Here is a 15,794-nt window from a genome sequence, read left to right on the forward strand (position 1 = left end):
ATTGCAAGTGTGCCCATAATTTAGCTAACTTGGGCAACTGATTACCTTTTCATGTTAAATTTTGTTGCAATAGCTTTAGTTACTTTGGCTTAGTTGGAAGTTAAGTCCACAAAAACAAAAAAAATTTAATTCCTCTTTTCCACCCTCCTGTCTTTTTTCCATTTTTGTTCTCCTCTTTGGCTGTCTCGTTTGAGGAAAAGCTGCAAAGCTGTAAAATATTATTAGTGGCGTAACTTAGAATCATAGAGTCCCTACAGTGTGGAAACAGGCCATTCAGCCCAACAAGTCCACACCACCCTTTCCACCTAACTTACACCATCCCCGAACACTATGAGCAATTTAGCATGGCCAATCCACCCTGCACATCTTTGGACTGTGGGAGGAAACTGGAGCACCCGGCAGAAACCCACACAAACACAGGGAGAACGTGCAAACTCCACATAGACAGTCGCCCGAGGGTGGAATCGAACCCATGTCCCTGGCGCTGTGAGGCAGCAGTGCTAACCACTGAGCCACGGTGCTGCCCCAATTTATGAGGAAAGAAATGAGAAACTTAGGCTTTTCAGCCTTGATGGGCTATTCTCAACAGATGATCTTATAGATATGAGTTAATAAATAATGTGAAAATATGAAAGTGTCAACTAAATTAAAATGACAAGGGATCACCGGTTCAAGCTAGTACAAGGTGAGTTTAGGACTGAGATTAGGATGTTCTTCATGGTGATCAATATGTAGTTGGAATCCCAGATAAAGATTCAGAGAGAAAAGTCACAGAATCATTTAAGATCCAATTGGATGGGAGTCATTTGGCCATTCTGGATAGTTGGGCTGAAAGTTCTTCTTCACCAGTAAATTACCTTAGTTTAAAACTAACTTTGGAGTTTTTCAGTGCTTAGCTCAGGAACTGTGGGTAGGCATAGTGTTTTGCCAGGTCAGAATTTTGACCAGGCATTCAGTACAGCAAATTTATGTACTAATTTATTGAATGCTGCTTTGGTCTGTATGCTAAAAAAGTGAAAATATGCACTGCACTGTGTAAACTTTCCAATAAGCTGGTATTGTATAAAACTAAGATTAGTTTCTTTTGATCAGATAGTCCAAATATATGGAATATTTTGTAATGTTAAACTTTTATGATTAAGTATAAGAAGCACAGAAACCCAAATTGATATTTTCATGTTGAGTTTCTGTAATATTTTCCAATTTAGTAATGTCTAACAAAAGAAATGTCCAGCTTAGCATGAATGGGCCTGTGTTTTCAAATGTGGTACACAGAAGGGGCAATGTTTGAAGTTCAAAAATATATTGTACAGTGTGTTCTGTGCTCCATCTTTAGAACCTCCCAACAGCAGAAGGGAAATAGGCAGCTGACTTGATCTAGGATTTTCTTGGAATACTTTCCATCTTGGAAAATGTCACTAAAGCTGTGGAACATGTCATTTAGTTGCCTTTTAGCCCTCAAAATGGTGTGTGCACAGTGGAAGGAATGAGACTTAAAATGGACATGGTCTTGACCAGTGACTGCAGTACTCCTTTGTCCACTCCTTAGTTCGCGCCACACTCCCCAAAAACCACTCCAACCTGCCCGGTAACTTCCCCTGTAACCATAAAAGATGCAACACCTGCCCACACACCACCTCCCTCAACTCCATTCAGGGCCCTAAACAGTCCTTCCAGGTGAGACAGAGCTTCACCTGCATCTCCTCCAACCTAGTCTATTGTATCTGGTGCTCCCGATGTGGTCTTCCCTACGTCAGTGAGACCAAACGTAGACTAGGTGACCATTGCGCCAAGCATCTTCACCTGACCCACAACGATGAACCTAACAACCCGGTCACCTCCCATTTCAACTGCAACCCCACCCTCTGACATGTCCGCCCTTGGCCTCCTCCGGTGTCACAGTGACTCAATACAAATTTGAAGAACAACATCTTATCTTCCGCCTGGGCACCCTACAGCCCAGAGGACTCAACATTGAGGTCTCCAATTTCAAATAACCTTCCCACCCATCCCCTGGCTCCCTTTCCAGCCCCACCTCCTCCCTTCCATTCCACCTTCTGACCCTCCCTTCCAGCCACCAACCGGAATCATCACTCCCATCGACGAAACCAGGTCGTACCTACTACCAGTGTCCACCTATCACCACCGTTTCACTACCACCCTGCAACTCCCCCTAGCCCCCACATCCAGTTCTGAAGAAGGGTAATACCCAAAATGTGACTTCTCCTTTCCTCCAGATGCTGTCTGGCTTCTTCCAACCCGCTGTTTGACTGCAGTACTGGGTCTGTACACAGCTGGACATAGCACAAAACCACACAAAACAGAAGGTTCCAGATTAGACAGTCAGTCTGTGCCACGTGGTGAAATTGTCAGTAGGTTTGCAAACCTCTGTGCTGCTGGGCCAAGGAGGGGGATAAAACCACCCATGATTCCTGCTCCAAGCACTCCTAGATGGTGACTGAGCTCAGCTGTGGGGTTCATTTTGTCTCATCCCCTTAATACTTTCCTTCATCCTCCCCGGAATCCCTTTTTTTTGAGAAAAAAGATCCAATTAATTTCACATTTACCGTCCAAGCTCTCACACAAATAGCCACTTGAACAAGGCATAGCCAATGACTGTAAAACCACATCCCAGGAAATGCTGGCATCTTCACAAGACAAGCAAATTGAAAAGAAGCAAAAAGAGAGAAATAAATGAAGAGGGAAAATATGACCTGCATTTTAAATGGCAATTTTTTTTTTTTGCTCATTATCTTTGAGAGTTCCAGTTGGTTCTCAGTAGGCATTTACTGCAGTACCAGAGTGGTCTGCTACCATGGCAAATGCACACGTTGCCATGACAGTTTTTGAATTGGACATTTTAATGCGCAAAGTATAAAGTCTTTTTTCATTCAGACTGATTTTGCATTCATAGAACTGAAAGGCCAAGGATTGTGGGAATTGTACTGCAGAAATGGTTTGTTGATTTTTCAGTTGGTATCCTGCTTAACTCGGTCTCTGGTACAATGACAAAATTGCATGGCTACATTTCATCCACAATAATATCATTTTAATTTCGGGGTTGAATCTGCTACAGTGTCTTCTTTTCATTTAAACTGAATGCATATGTGAATTTAGTCCCTGAATTTTAAATTGAAAAGCTCTCCTAGACAGCTAGAAAGATGTGTAAATTCCGAGAGCTTGCATTTTTATTTCTCTGTTAGAAATTTAGTATTGTTATGCATGTAATTTCATTGACGCCCTCACTGCTTGAGTGCTTGGCAGTGAACTTTCAAGTTTGAGGGAAAGATAAATTTCTAGTAGTAGGTAATATTTTTACTTGAAAACCGCTTCTAGCTTAGCTTCAAATCATTTTCTTTTGTTAACTGATTGAATTCAAAGAAGCTTTTTTATTATCAAATGTTGTAGGAGATTAGAATAAGGCTATTAATTGTACTACTTGGTTACTCTTGAGAATGAATCTCATAGGAGCTTCTGGACTGACATCCAAATGTTATAAAGTCCTCAACAAGTGTCTGTGGCAGCTAGTGGGACAATAAAGGGAATGGGGTTTTTCTGCAAGCCCATGTTTTTCCATGACTAGGTAGGAGTGGCCATGATAGCTACTGTGGAGAAGGCAGTACTCCAAACTGGCCAGTTTCCTGGCTGAAAGATAAATGTTGATGATAAATGGCAACTCTGGGAAACAGAGTTCTTCTAAACAACTTGACCTATAATGGTGTATTTCCAAACCTTTGGATTATTGCTAATGGATTATGTCTCAAATTTCTCTTGGAGGTGAAGTGTTGCTGTTCCTTCCAGGAACTGGCTTTTTAGCAGAGTCCAGATTGCAGGAGTGAAAGTCTCCTGTGTCCCCTTGTGTGTCAGGAATTTTGAGCAGTATTAACTATTTCTTAGGAGGGAGAAGTCCAGAGTACAAAACTATTCCAAACATTTTTTTTAACAGCGTTGATTTTGTGGATAATTTACCCTGCTGCTTATTTGGGGAAGCATACACTGAGTGTAAATTTGCACATTTCTGTACTATAAATGTCATGAGTACTGCACTAAAAATGTAGAAATTAAATCAAATACTTAGATTGCTGGAAGGTAGCATGCATCTTGTGTAAGTTTTCTCTTCCTTTTATTCACAAAGGAGAGAGTTCACTGGTAAGCTATTGGGAAGATGATGACATGGGAAGAATAACATGCCTGTTTAGGGAGGGTTTTTTCAAAGTGGCTTTATTTAACTGTAGTCCATTTTCTGTCCATTTACTTATCCTGAGTCTTCTCTAAATCATAGCGATTGCTCCCTTGTTTCTGTTATTGTAGCTGTACTGCAGTTTGTCTGCTACTCCAGGTTGTCGTTATCCTATAATTTACCCTTGACTGTTCTTCAAGAGCCCAATTCTCTCCATTATGAAATGTATTCTTTGAGTGGATCTTTTGCATATTTTATCCTAATTATTGCTTCATTTCAGGGAGTGGCTTTCTACAACTGCTGTTATATCAAATGCTGTTAATAAATGACTTGAATGAACAAAATGACTTTAGTGGTGTGAGTGTGTGTGTGTCTATGTCTATGTCTGTGTGTGTGTGTGTGTTTTCGATGTATTTGTAATTTTATTCATACATCTATGTACATTGTGTGCTCATAAGCTGAAGGACAACAGTACTGTAGAATTGGATAGTCCCCCCAAAACGAAACTATGTAAGTGACCTCCCAAATGAGATTTGACATGGGTCATCTAAAAATATTGAGTCATCTCTTGCTTCAGCCTTACGAATGTTAAGCTAAGGATGCTCCGTGAGGGTTCATAAAATTTAGTTGCTGCACACCAATTGCCACCTGGCCTGTCTTGAACAACGCCTCATACCTGGTGTCTAGCCCTGTCGTCTTATGGCTCCATCTGACATTTCTGATGTTCATTTGCAGCCAACTCCATCAAGGTTGAGATGTACAGCGATCAAGAGGCAGGGAGGCTTCTGACACAGGAGGATGGCGCTAGTGATAAAGATGAAGCAGTCATTGTGGATGTGTCTTTTTCGGACCCGCTAGGATTCTTTGAGGGCACGGGGCAGGGACCTCATTCTCCTGGAGGGATTCGCCTTCCTAATGGAAAACTGAAGTGTGATCTATGCGGAATGGTCTGCATCGGACCGAATGTTCTTATGGTACATAAGAGGAGTCATACTGGTAAGTATGCTTGCACAAGTAAGGCAATGGAGTGGCATGTAGTGGGGCTTAAAGTCTGTTTGTGGTGGCAGTTGTTGAAACTCATTTGTGATTTATTTGCCATGACGTTTAGCCAGTTATTTCTGTTCCTGGGATCCTGTGAGTGTAGAAGCAGGCTAATGGAACTGTAGTGTCCCCACCACTCTGAGGAGTGTAGAATTCAGCTTGGATATATTTTAGGAGGCCTTCAGAGACTGTTCTTGGAGGTTTTTCTGAAACCGTTCTTGGAACTTTTTGTTTGTTCTTTTACACTTCCATTTTCTCTTTTCTTCTCTCGACCTACCACAGCAGCATAGCTGCAAAAGCATAATACTATTATATAAAACCATGCTAAGCTGGCACTGTATTTGCTAAAACCTAGTGAACATTTTGGGTGGAGAATGAAAGTATTGCATTGATGTATCAAACCTATACAATATCAGACCTGTGTGTACCAGACACACAATCCTTTTCCCAGTATTGATGTCTCTCAGCATGAGCACAAAATTTACTTGTAAAAGTTGCGTTTGTTTGTTTATGACCAGAATGCTGTGTTTGCAGAATGTATGTTTACTGACATTTGATTTTGATTCGCAATTTTTGACCTGCGTCGCGGCAAAAAAGCCGAGAGGGCCTTTCGCTGCTTGAGTTCCAATTTTTTTTTACCTCTTCTTTTGGTCTTCTCACTTGCTAATTTTTCCTCTCGCCGTATCTGATTGCAACCTTGACTGGTTTTGTAATCATATGTTTATAGATCTGGGCATCTGTTGTGATGATCAAAAAGTATTCCATGTTTTAACAAAGATCTGTAGCTCGGGTTGCGGTTGGAGTTGTTGGTTGGTTTGCTGAGCTGACTGGTTTTCATGCAAACAAGACTGTCCACCGTGACAGACCAGACCATATAAATTCAGAGCGGGATAGAACAACGGCGCTTCAACAGAGGCTACACAGCACTGACAATGTCACCTGGAAGGGAGACAAAACGTTTGCGTGAAAACCAGTCAGCTCAGTGAACCAACCAACAACTTCAATCAAATAGTAATTGATGCTTTTTAATCTGCCTTCTGTTGTCTTTAGTATATTTTATAAACTGCTTAGGCCATGCTGTAACAGTTAACTAAGTGAGTGTTGGTCCTATAGAAAGTGAGTCTGGGGCATTAACGGAATATAAGGAGATGACAGAGGAATTAAAGAGGTATTTTGCATCAGCTTTCACTATAGAGGATACAAGTAACATCCCAGACATAGCTGTAAATTAGGAAATGGGAGAGAGGAACTGGAAATAACAATCACCAAGGAAGTGATGCTGAGTAAATTGTTGGAGCTGTGTGATGACAATTCCCTGGGTCCTGATGGATTTCATCCTAAGGTCTCAAAAGAAGTGCTTAGTGACATTGTTGATGCATTGGTTTTAATTTTCCAAAACTCCCTAGATTTGAGGAAGGTTCCACTAGTTGGAAAATAGTGACTGTAACTCCGTTGCTCAAAAAATCAAGGAGAGAGAAAACAAACTACAAGCCAGTTAGTTTTAGTATCGGTTATTGGGGAAAATGTTAGAAGCTATCATTAAAGACCTTGTAGCAGGGCATTTAGCAAAATTCAAGGTAATCAGAGAGGGTCAACATGGTTTTGTGAAAGGAAAACGATGTTTAATCAATTTATTGGAATTCTTGAAGTAACGTGTTGTGGATAAAGGGGAACTGAACTGATGGATGTACTGTCCTTGGATTTTCAGAAGGCATTTGATAAATTACCACGACACAGATTATTGCGGAAAATAAAAGCTCATGGTATATGGGGGCGTGACACGTTGGCATGGTTGGAAGATCAACTAGCTAACAGAAAACAGTACACATAAGGGTTTCTTTTTATTTAACAAGTGGTGTGTCAAAGGGATCAGATCTGAGGCAATTTACAGAAGTGACTTGGATGAAGGGATGAAAAGGCATGGTTGTTAAATTTGCTGATGACACAATGATAGGTAGGCAGGTAAGTTGTGAAGACGTCATGAGGCTACAAAGGGATATAGATTGGTCAAGTGAGCAAGCAAAGATCTGCCAAATGAAGAATAATGTCAGAAATGTGAAATTATCCATTTTGGCAGGAAGAATAAAAAAGCATGTCTAAATGGGAGTTTGCAGAGGGATCTGGATGTTCTCATTCATGAATATCAAAAGGTTAATGTACAGGTATAGCAAGTGATTACAGAAGCTAGTCATGGAATTGTTCTGGTGCAGAAGAAGCCCATTTGGCCCATTATGTCTGTACCAGCTCTCCAAATGAGCATTGTAAGTTAATGCTGTTCTCCCGGCCTTTCCCCATAACCTTGCGTATTACTTCTTCTTTTTGTACAAACATCTAGTGTCATATTAAATCCTTCAATTAAACCCACCTCCACGCCACTACCGGACAGTACATGCCAGACCGGAACCACTCGCTGTATGAAAGCGTTTTTGCTCACTTTGCATTTGCTTCTTTTACAAATTGCTTTCAATCTGTGACCTATTGTTTTTGATTCTTTTATGAGTAGGAATAATTTCTACCTGTCTATTCTGTCCAGAACACTCATGATTTTGAAAACTTTATTAAAATCTCCACATAGCTGCCTTCTCTCCAAGGAAAACAGACCTAACTTCGCCAATCTATCTTGAACTGAGGTATCTCAACTCTGGAACCATTCTCATAAATCACTTCTGCCCACTCCCTCCAAAGCATTCACACCCTTCTTAACAGTGACACCCAGAACTCTACTATGTACTTGAGCTGGGGTCTGACTAGTGCCTTCACACAAATTCTGCATAACAGTACTCTATGCCCCTGTTAATAATTGTGGAATGTTATCGTTTATTGCAAGAGGAACTGAATGCAAAAGTAGGGTAGCTATGTTTTGGTTCCACAGAGCATTGGTGAGACCACATCTGGAGTTCTGTGTACAGTATTGGTCTGTTTATTTAAGGATAAATTTAGTTTATAAATATGTTGGAAGCAGTTCAGAGAAGGTTTACTAAACTAGCATCTGAAATGGGGGGCAAGCTACCTTAAGAAAGATTGGACAGACTAGGTGGAGTTTAGAAAACTAAAGAGTGACTAAAGATACAAAATCCTGACAGGTCTTGACAGGGTGCAAGTGGAAAGCGTTTCCTTTTGTAGGAGAATCTAGAATTCGGGGTCATTGTTTCAAAATAAAGTGTTGCTAATTTAAGAGAGAAATGAGAATTTCTGAGTCATGAGCCTTTAGAACTGTCTTCCTCAAAAGGTAGGACCCTGGAGTAAACGGATCAGCCAGGATCTCATTGAATGCTAGAGCAGACTTGAGGGGCTGTCATATATTTTTTCCAGTTTAAGCAGGACAATCTGATCAGTGTGTCATTAAACTGAATATACAGTTAATCATCTTGGTAATAGACAAGACTTAGTCATCCTTTCAAAGCGATTTTAAAAATGGTGATTCATATGATAATCGATTTTGGTGATAAATTATCTGAAGGTTGAAACTGGTTGTGTCTTGGACATTTTTTGGTTCAGTGTCCACTTGACTCAGTGACTTATGCAGAATTCTTGCCTCAAAGTTCTGGATTTAAATTCCCTCCAGCACTTAAATGTGAATTCTAGGCTCCAGCACTTGAGAGACAGGCTGCATTGTCAGAGATGCCATTTGGATGAGGCATTAAACCAAGGCTCCGTCTGCGTCTTCCATTCGTGCAGGTGGATGCTGAATCCATTATTCAAAGAAAAACAGGGAATTTATCAAGCATTCTGGCTAACTTTTGCTGTTTAACACCTTTAAAACTATGAAATGGTCATTCGTCTCCTGCATTATGGCACAATGCTTTGTCAAATGGTTGTGTCCATTGTACTGCAAAGCAAGTCATTGTCTGTGAAACGTTTTGGAATGCCAGGAGAAGCATGATAAAGCATTATTTGAATACCAATTATTGTTTGTGTTTACTCTTGCCAAAATGTCAGTTTCATTGCTAATGTCATGTGCATCACCTGGAATTTCAGAAATTAGAAAATCTTGTGTTTTCCTGCACTCTCATCTTGTATTTTAACAAATACAAAGATGTTATGTTGAAAGGCTAATATGTCTTTAGATACATTTTTTTTTTCTTGCTCTTTGACCTTTCTGTATAATCTTTCCTCTTCAGGTGAACGCCCCTTCCATTGTAACCAGTGTGGCGCCTCATTCACACAGAAAGGAAATCTCCTGCGGCACATCAAATTACACTCTGGGGAGAAGCCTTTTAAATGTCCATTCTGCAATTATGCCTGCCGGAGAAGGGATGCACTCAGCGGACATCTCCGAACGCATGCAGGTTCGTGGGTGGAATTTTGTAAGAAACATGGAGAGAAAAGTGAACTTCTTACACAAAAATAATTTTAACCTTCCCTTGCACAACAGCTGTTTTAAAGTTCCAAGAAGAAATTCGGTAAATAGAACAATGGAATTGGATTTAAGGGAGGAGTAAGGTGCACAAAATCAGCTTTCTCTCGATTTCCATTCTGTGAGCAAAGCAAATGTTTTGAATCAATTTAACCAGAGCATATATCAGATTTATTTAAGAATTAAAGAAAAACTGTTAATTGTAATGTGCAACTTATTCTGCTCTTGAATGTTTCATGTTCTATATTGCTTCTGTTGGTATACTTACTGCTTGTTTCCTGCTTATCCAAAAAGATGAGGAAGATGCCAATTTTGATTCCTAGACTTTGATTTTAAAGTTGATCCTCTATCAGTATATTTCCAATTCACCTCTGCTTCCACAAATTAGGGGTGGGGGTGGGGTGCAGCAAGTACATGTTTAACTGATGGGGGAATATCCTGGTTAGTTCCTATATTGGGATATGATTCAATTACCTCTTGTGTTTGCAGAAGAAAAGGCAAGATAGACTGGAATGTAATGGTCAGCAGTGCCCACCAGCACCACCCTCCACCCAGCCACGCCTGCCGACTTCGCCCCTGCTACTACCACAAACCAAGTCTTAAATCCATAAATGCTGAATTCAAGTCTTTGAAAATAACGCTGAGTCTCAAGCAAAACTATAATGAGATGTTTTTCATCGTGTAGGGTCGTAAATACATGGAATAGGCTTGCTGAACAAAGTTAGTAGTATGTTGATGTACTCCTTGTGAAAAAGTTTTATTAAATATCTAGTTAAGAATCAGTCTGATGGTTTATAAGGTTAAGAACAGATATCTGCGTTTATTTTTGTTAAAGCAGGATAATTACACGATGGAATATGAAGGTTCTTGAGCTGTCAGTTTTATGGAAATATCCTTGTGGAACATAACTTTCTAGAATTGAGCGGTGCACATAGTAATGTTGGTTTGATATCTGGATTCTTGCAAGAATACCTTGATTCAGGAGAATATTGTGTCATGTTGCACAGTCTTATCTGTGATTTCTCATTCACCAAGGAATTGCCAAAATTATGTGAAATCAATAAGAATACAAGTTAATGTATGGTCTGTTGAAAGAACAATTTGAAGGCTAAGTCGTTTCTTTTCTCCAAAGTGTAGACACATAATAACTAAACTGCATGTAACGTTTTTAAGCAAGAGATCTACAGGAGGAACATTTTCCAGTTGAAATATTTTTTGTAAGGTTCCGTGACATAAATGTGCCCTTGGGCACTAATTGAAACGATTTGTGCTTTGCAGTTCTCAAATAGAGATCGTTATGGTATTTTCATTCTTGCCAATAGAGCAGGTTCCACAATTTCTGTTGAACTAGCTGCCAAGAGAGAGGGAAAAAAGTCTCCTGTTCTTTTTTAGAAGTCTGACTTTTCAGAACACAGCCATGCTGGCTAGCGCTTCACGAAATAAAACCAGCTGGATTACAAATGATACATGCTTTTTTTATTTTAAAATTACGTTGGACAAAAGTGTGGTTAGCTTTAAATGTAAGAGTAGTCATGATCTTAAAAGTAAGAAGTCTGTAAATAATAAGTTGTAGATGTGGAGGATAATGGAAAGTTCATATTTTTATTTTGGTTAAACATGTCCATGGTGAAATAAAAGTTCTTCAAATGAAGCAGTGTGTAACTTCTTCCACTTCAGAGATTGGAAAGTCCCCCACTTATTCAGGGCATCCTAAATCACTTCACTGTAAATGAAGCACTTGAGGTTTGAATATACAGTGCTTCTGCGGATGATGTAGAATTTTGCAAGCAGTTTATTAAATGTTACTTTTCTATGTTTCTCTTTATTAAATTATTGGTCAACTGAAAAAATAATTGTGAGATTCAATTGCTCAGTTTAGCAGAGTCTTTCTGCAACCCACTTGAGTCCCGAAAATATTACGACTCCTTTCACAGTTGTGTTACTCCACCTGACGCAAAATTGTGTTGAGGGAAATGATTTGTGAATATTTAGAATATATTAAGGGAAAGGAGGTTTATTCTGGAATTTAACTTGAAGCAGAAAATGTTGGGGCGAGAAAAATCAGTTAAGGCAGCATCTGTGGAGAGAGGAGCAGAGGTAATATTTAAAATCATGGTCCCCTCTTGAAAACACCAACCTGAAACGTTGACTCTGTTTCCCTCTCCACAGGTACTTCTGAATAAAAGTGACATTTTCAGCAAAAAGGTTTTGTGTTCTGCTGTTTAGAATACAAAATTGAAAAAGTCTCAGCTGTCTAAAGGTGTTTTGATACAATAACACTTCTACCTCTGTCCAGATAGCTGTGTAGAATAGTACTTTCACACGGCATCGTATTGTTTTTCTGGAGATTTAATTTGTGCATTTTATTTAACTCTTGAGCTGTGTCTGTTTATTACAAAATAATATTAGATCATTGTTGCTAGTAATATTTGGTTGATTTGCATATGTGTCTGTCCATCTGCCTATCTGTCTCTTCCCACCCACCCCCCTGCCCTCAAATCCCGGTCCCATATATTGGAGTGGAGATACATGACTGTCTAGTATGGAAAATGTCGTTTCAAGTGCAATATTCCTTTACAAATATATTTTGATTGCAAGAAATGTGGAAACCTATAACATCTGGATTTCCAAAAAATGTCACACTGGAGTTTAATATGCAAGCTTAGCGTTGTGAGTAATATATTAGCCAGGATGGAGGATTGGTTAATGGTCACGAAGTGAAGGCTGTAGATAAATATAGAACTAAATTGGAGAGTGATGGGGATCAGTGTTAGGGCTTCAGCTACATAGAACCTATGTTAATGACTTGGACAAAGGGACTGAGGGTAATGTATCTAGGTTTGCTGATTTTTCTTAAAAAGTTACATGGGAATGTAAACTGTGAGGAGGGCGTAGGCAGCAAGGAGCTGTCGACAGGTTAAGGAGTGTGCAGCAAAATGGCAAATGGAGTATATTGGTGGGGAAAGTGTGAAGCTGATCGTTTTCGTGGTAAGAACAGAAAGCAGAATATTTTTAAGGCGTGAAACTGTTATTCAGTTATTCATATATACTCCTCAGAGAGACTTGTGTACTTGTATAAGGAACACAATTAGCATGCAGGTGCAGCAAGCAGTGAGGAAGGCAAATGGCAAGTTAGAATAAGAAAGCCATAAGACCATAAGACATAGGAGCAGAAATTAGGCCGGTCGGCCCATAATGTCTGCTCTGACATTCATTCTCCTGCTTTCTCCCTGTAACCCTTGATCCCTTGATAATCAAGAACCTATCTATCTCAGTCTTAAATGTACTCAATGACCTGGCCTCCACAGCCTTCTGTGGCAGTGAATTCCATAGATTCACCACTCTCTGGCTGAAAAAGTTTCTCCTTATCTCCGTTCTGAAAGGTCTTCCCTTTGCTCTAAAGCTGTGCCCTTGCGTCCTAGACTCTCCTACCAATGGAAGCATCTTCCCAACATCCATTTTGTCCAGGCCATTCAGTATTCTGCAAGTTTCAATTAGAACTCCCCCTCATCCTTCTAAACTCCAATGAGTATAGTTCCAGAGTCCTCAAACGTACCTCATATGTTAAGCTTTCCATTGCTGGGACCATTCTTGTGAACCTCCTCTGAACCCACTCCAGGGCCAGTACATCCTTCCTTCCTGAGATATGGGGCCCAGACTGCACACAATATTCCAAATGTGGCCTGACCAGAGTCTTATAAAGCCTCAGTAGTACATCCCTGCTTTTATATTCAAGTCCTCGCAAAATAAATGCCAACATTGCATTTGCCTTCCTGACTACTGACTCAACCTGCAAGTTTACCTTGATAGAATCCTGGACTAGAACTCCCAAGTCTCTTTGCACTTCAGACCTCTGAATTTTCTCCCCATTTAGAAAATAGTCCGTGCTTTTATTCTTCCTACCAAAGTGCATGACCTCACACTTTCCCACTCCGTCTCCCCTTCTTTGCCCACTCTCCCAACCTGTCCAAATCCTTCTGAAGCCTTGCCACCTCCTCAATACTACCTGTCCCTCCACCTATCTTTGTATCATCTGCAAACTTAGCCAGAATGCCCACAGTTCCTTCATCGAGATTGTTAAAGCCTTCCTACAGTTGTGCAGGGCTTTGGTAAAACCATACTTCGAGTACTGTGCACATTCAAAGAAGGATATATTGCTTCAGAATAAGGTCAATAAAGGCTCACTAGATGAATTCTTGGGATGAGAGAGCGGGTTGTCCTATGATGGAAGGTTGAGTAAATTGGGTCTGTATTATCTGGAGTTCAGAAGAATGAAAGGTGATCTCATTGAAATCTATGCACTGAGCGATTTAGATTCCCCAGCTAGGGGGAAACAGAGAATGTTGGTTGGGTTGTGGGTACAGACTCATAAGGGGTTGATCATTTAGGACTAAGAAGAGCATTGTAGATGCTACATTAATGAGTCCTTTCAAGACTAATATTGGTAGATTTTTGATCTTTCGGGGAAATCGAGGGATATGTGGAAGGCGTGGGGAAAGTGGAGTTGAGGTGGTAGATCAATCATAATCTCATTCAATGGTGGAGGAGGCTTGAGGAGCTGACTGACCTGCGCCTCTTACTTCATATGTTCTCAAACACTGTTTTCAGGGTCAACCAAGTGATTGCAACTGTTGGGTTAGCTTGAACTAGTTGGAGTTCTTCTTCTCAAAAGAAAAGACTTTATGGTGACCTAATAGACATTTGATAAAGAATGAGTTAGACAGAATAGATATGGAGAAATGTTTTCATGTAGGAGAATCCAAAACTACAGACAGTAAGTACAAGATGCGTACTAACATATTCAATCCAAAAATTTGAATATCCAATTTATATAACACCTTTCATGAACAAAGTGCATTCCAAAGCTCTGTACAGCCGACTAAGTACTTTCAAAGTGGAGTTAGTCACTGATGCAATATAGGAAATGTGGCAGCCAATTTTTGCACAGCAAGTTCCCACAAACAACAATATTAATGTGACTAAATAATCTGTTTTTTCAATGTTGATTGAGGGATAACAATTGGCCAGGGCACTGGAAATAGCTCGGAAGCAAAAACAGAAATTGCTGGAAAGATGAGGAAGGGTCACTCGACCCAAAACATTAACTCTGATTTCTCTTCACAGATGCTGCCAGACCTATCCACCAATTTCTGTTTTTGTTTCTGATTTACAGCCTCCGCAGTTCTTTGGGTCCCCCTGAGAGGGGCCAATCTGGTCTCTTTTTAATGTCTCCATTTACAAAACACCACCATGGATGATACAGCATTTCCCTCAGTATTGCACTGAAGGGTCTGCCTAGAATTTTGTGCTAAGTCCCAAGTGCAGGTTGGACACACACCTGTGACTCAGATGCGAATGCTGACAAATGGAAATGGGAATCAACTTGATTTAAGAGGGAACATAGTTACAGGAGCAGGCCATTCAGCCCATCAAGCCTGTTTTGCCATTTTCAGAGATCTGTGGCCTAACTCCATATACCTGCCTTTGGCCCATATTCTTAATTTTTTGTTAAGCAAAAGGTATTACATATCTCAGATTTAAAATTAACAACTGATCCAGCATCAACAGCCATTTGTGGAAGAGAGTTCCAAACATCTTACACTCTGTGTAAAAGTCCTTCCTAACTTCTCTCCTGAATGGTCTGGCCCTAAATTTTTTAGACTATGCCCCCGAGTTCTGGAATTCCCAACCATTGGAAGTAGTTTTTTTTTCTGCTGTTAGGTGTAGTGCTCAGATCTGCTCCCAGGACTCCAAGTGGGGTTTAACTGCTGCCTAATATCTGCACCTTTACACTCCAGTCCTTTAGATATAAAGGCCAGCAATCTATTAGCTTTCTTGATTATTTCCTGCACCTGTTTGTGGCACTTTAAAGATTTATGCACCTGAACATCACCCCAAATCTCTTTGGACATCCAGTATATTGAACATCGTAGCATCTAGAAAGTAGATTTATCCTTTTTTGGTCCAAAAAGGTACAACCTCACACTTGCTTACATTGAACTCCATCTGCCAGTTTTGCCAATTCACCTCATCTATCAATATCCCTTTGTAGACAATGTAGATGATGGCATAAAATTACAATGTTGCCTAATTTTGTGACATGAGCACATTTGGATACGTGACTTTCTGTGCCATTGTGGATCATGCTGCCCCAGGAAGTAATTGAGACAAATGGCTTAATTGCTTTCAGAAGGAAACTAGATGACTGCATGAGAC

At 40.1% G+C, this 15,794-nt stretch overlaps 1 protein-coding gene across 2 annotated transcripts in view; it reads left to right on the forward strand.

Moving 5' to 3' along the window:
• The window catches only part of ikzf4 (IKAROS family zinc finger 4), a 146,048-nt gene that overhangs the window by 80,188 nt on the left and 50,066 nt on the right, over nt 1–15,794 (forward strand). For both annotated transcript variants that reach the window (XM_048618934.1, XM_048618935.1), the window contains 2 exons: nt 4,916–5,176; nt 9,343–9,510. In XM_048618934.1, the coding sequence (XP_048474891.1) occupies nt 4,916–5,176; nt 9,343–9,510 (429 nt within the window). The remainder of the gene's footprint in view (nt 1–4,915; nt 5,177–9,342; nt 9,511–15,794) is intronic.

This window comes from Rhincodon typus, chromosome 41 (genome assembly GCF_021869965.1).
Source record: "Rhincodon typus isolate 14 chromosome 41, sRhiTyp1.1, whole genome shotgun sequence".
Classification (NCBI taxonomy): Eukaryota; Metazoa; Chordata; class Chondrichthyes; order Orectolobiformes; family Rhincodontidae; genus Rhincodon; species Rhincodon typus.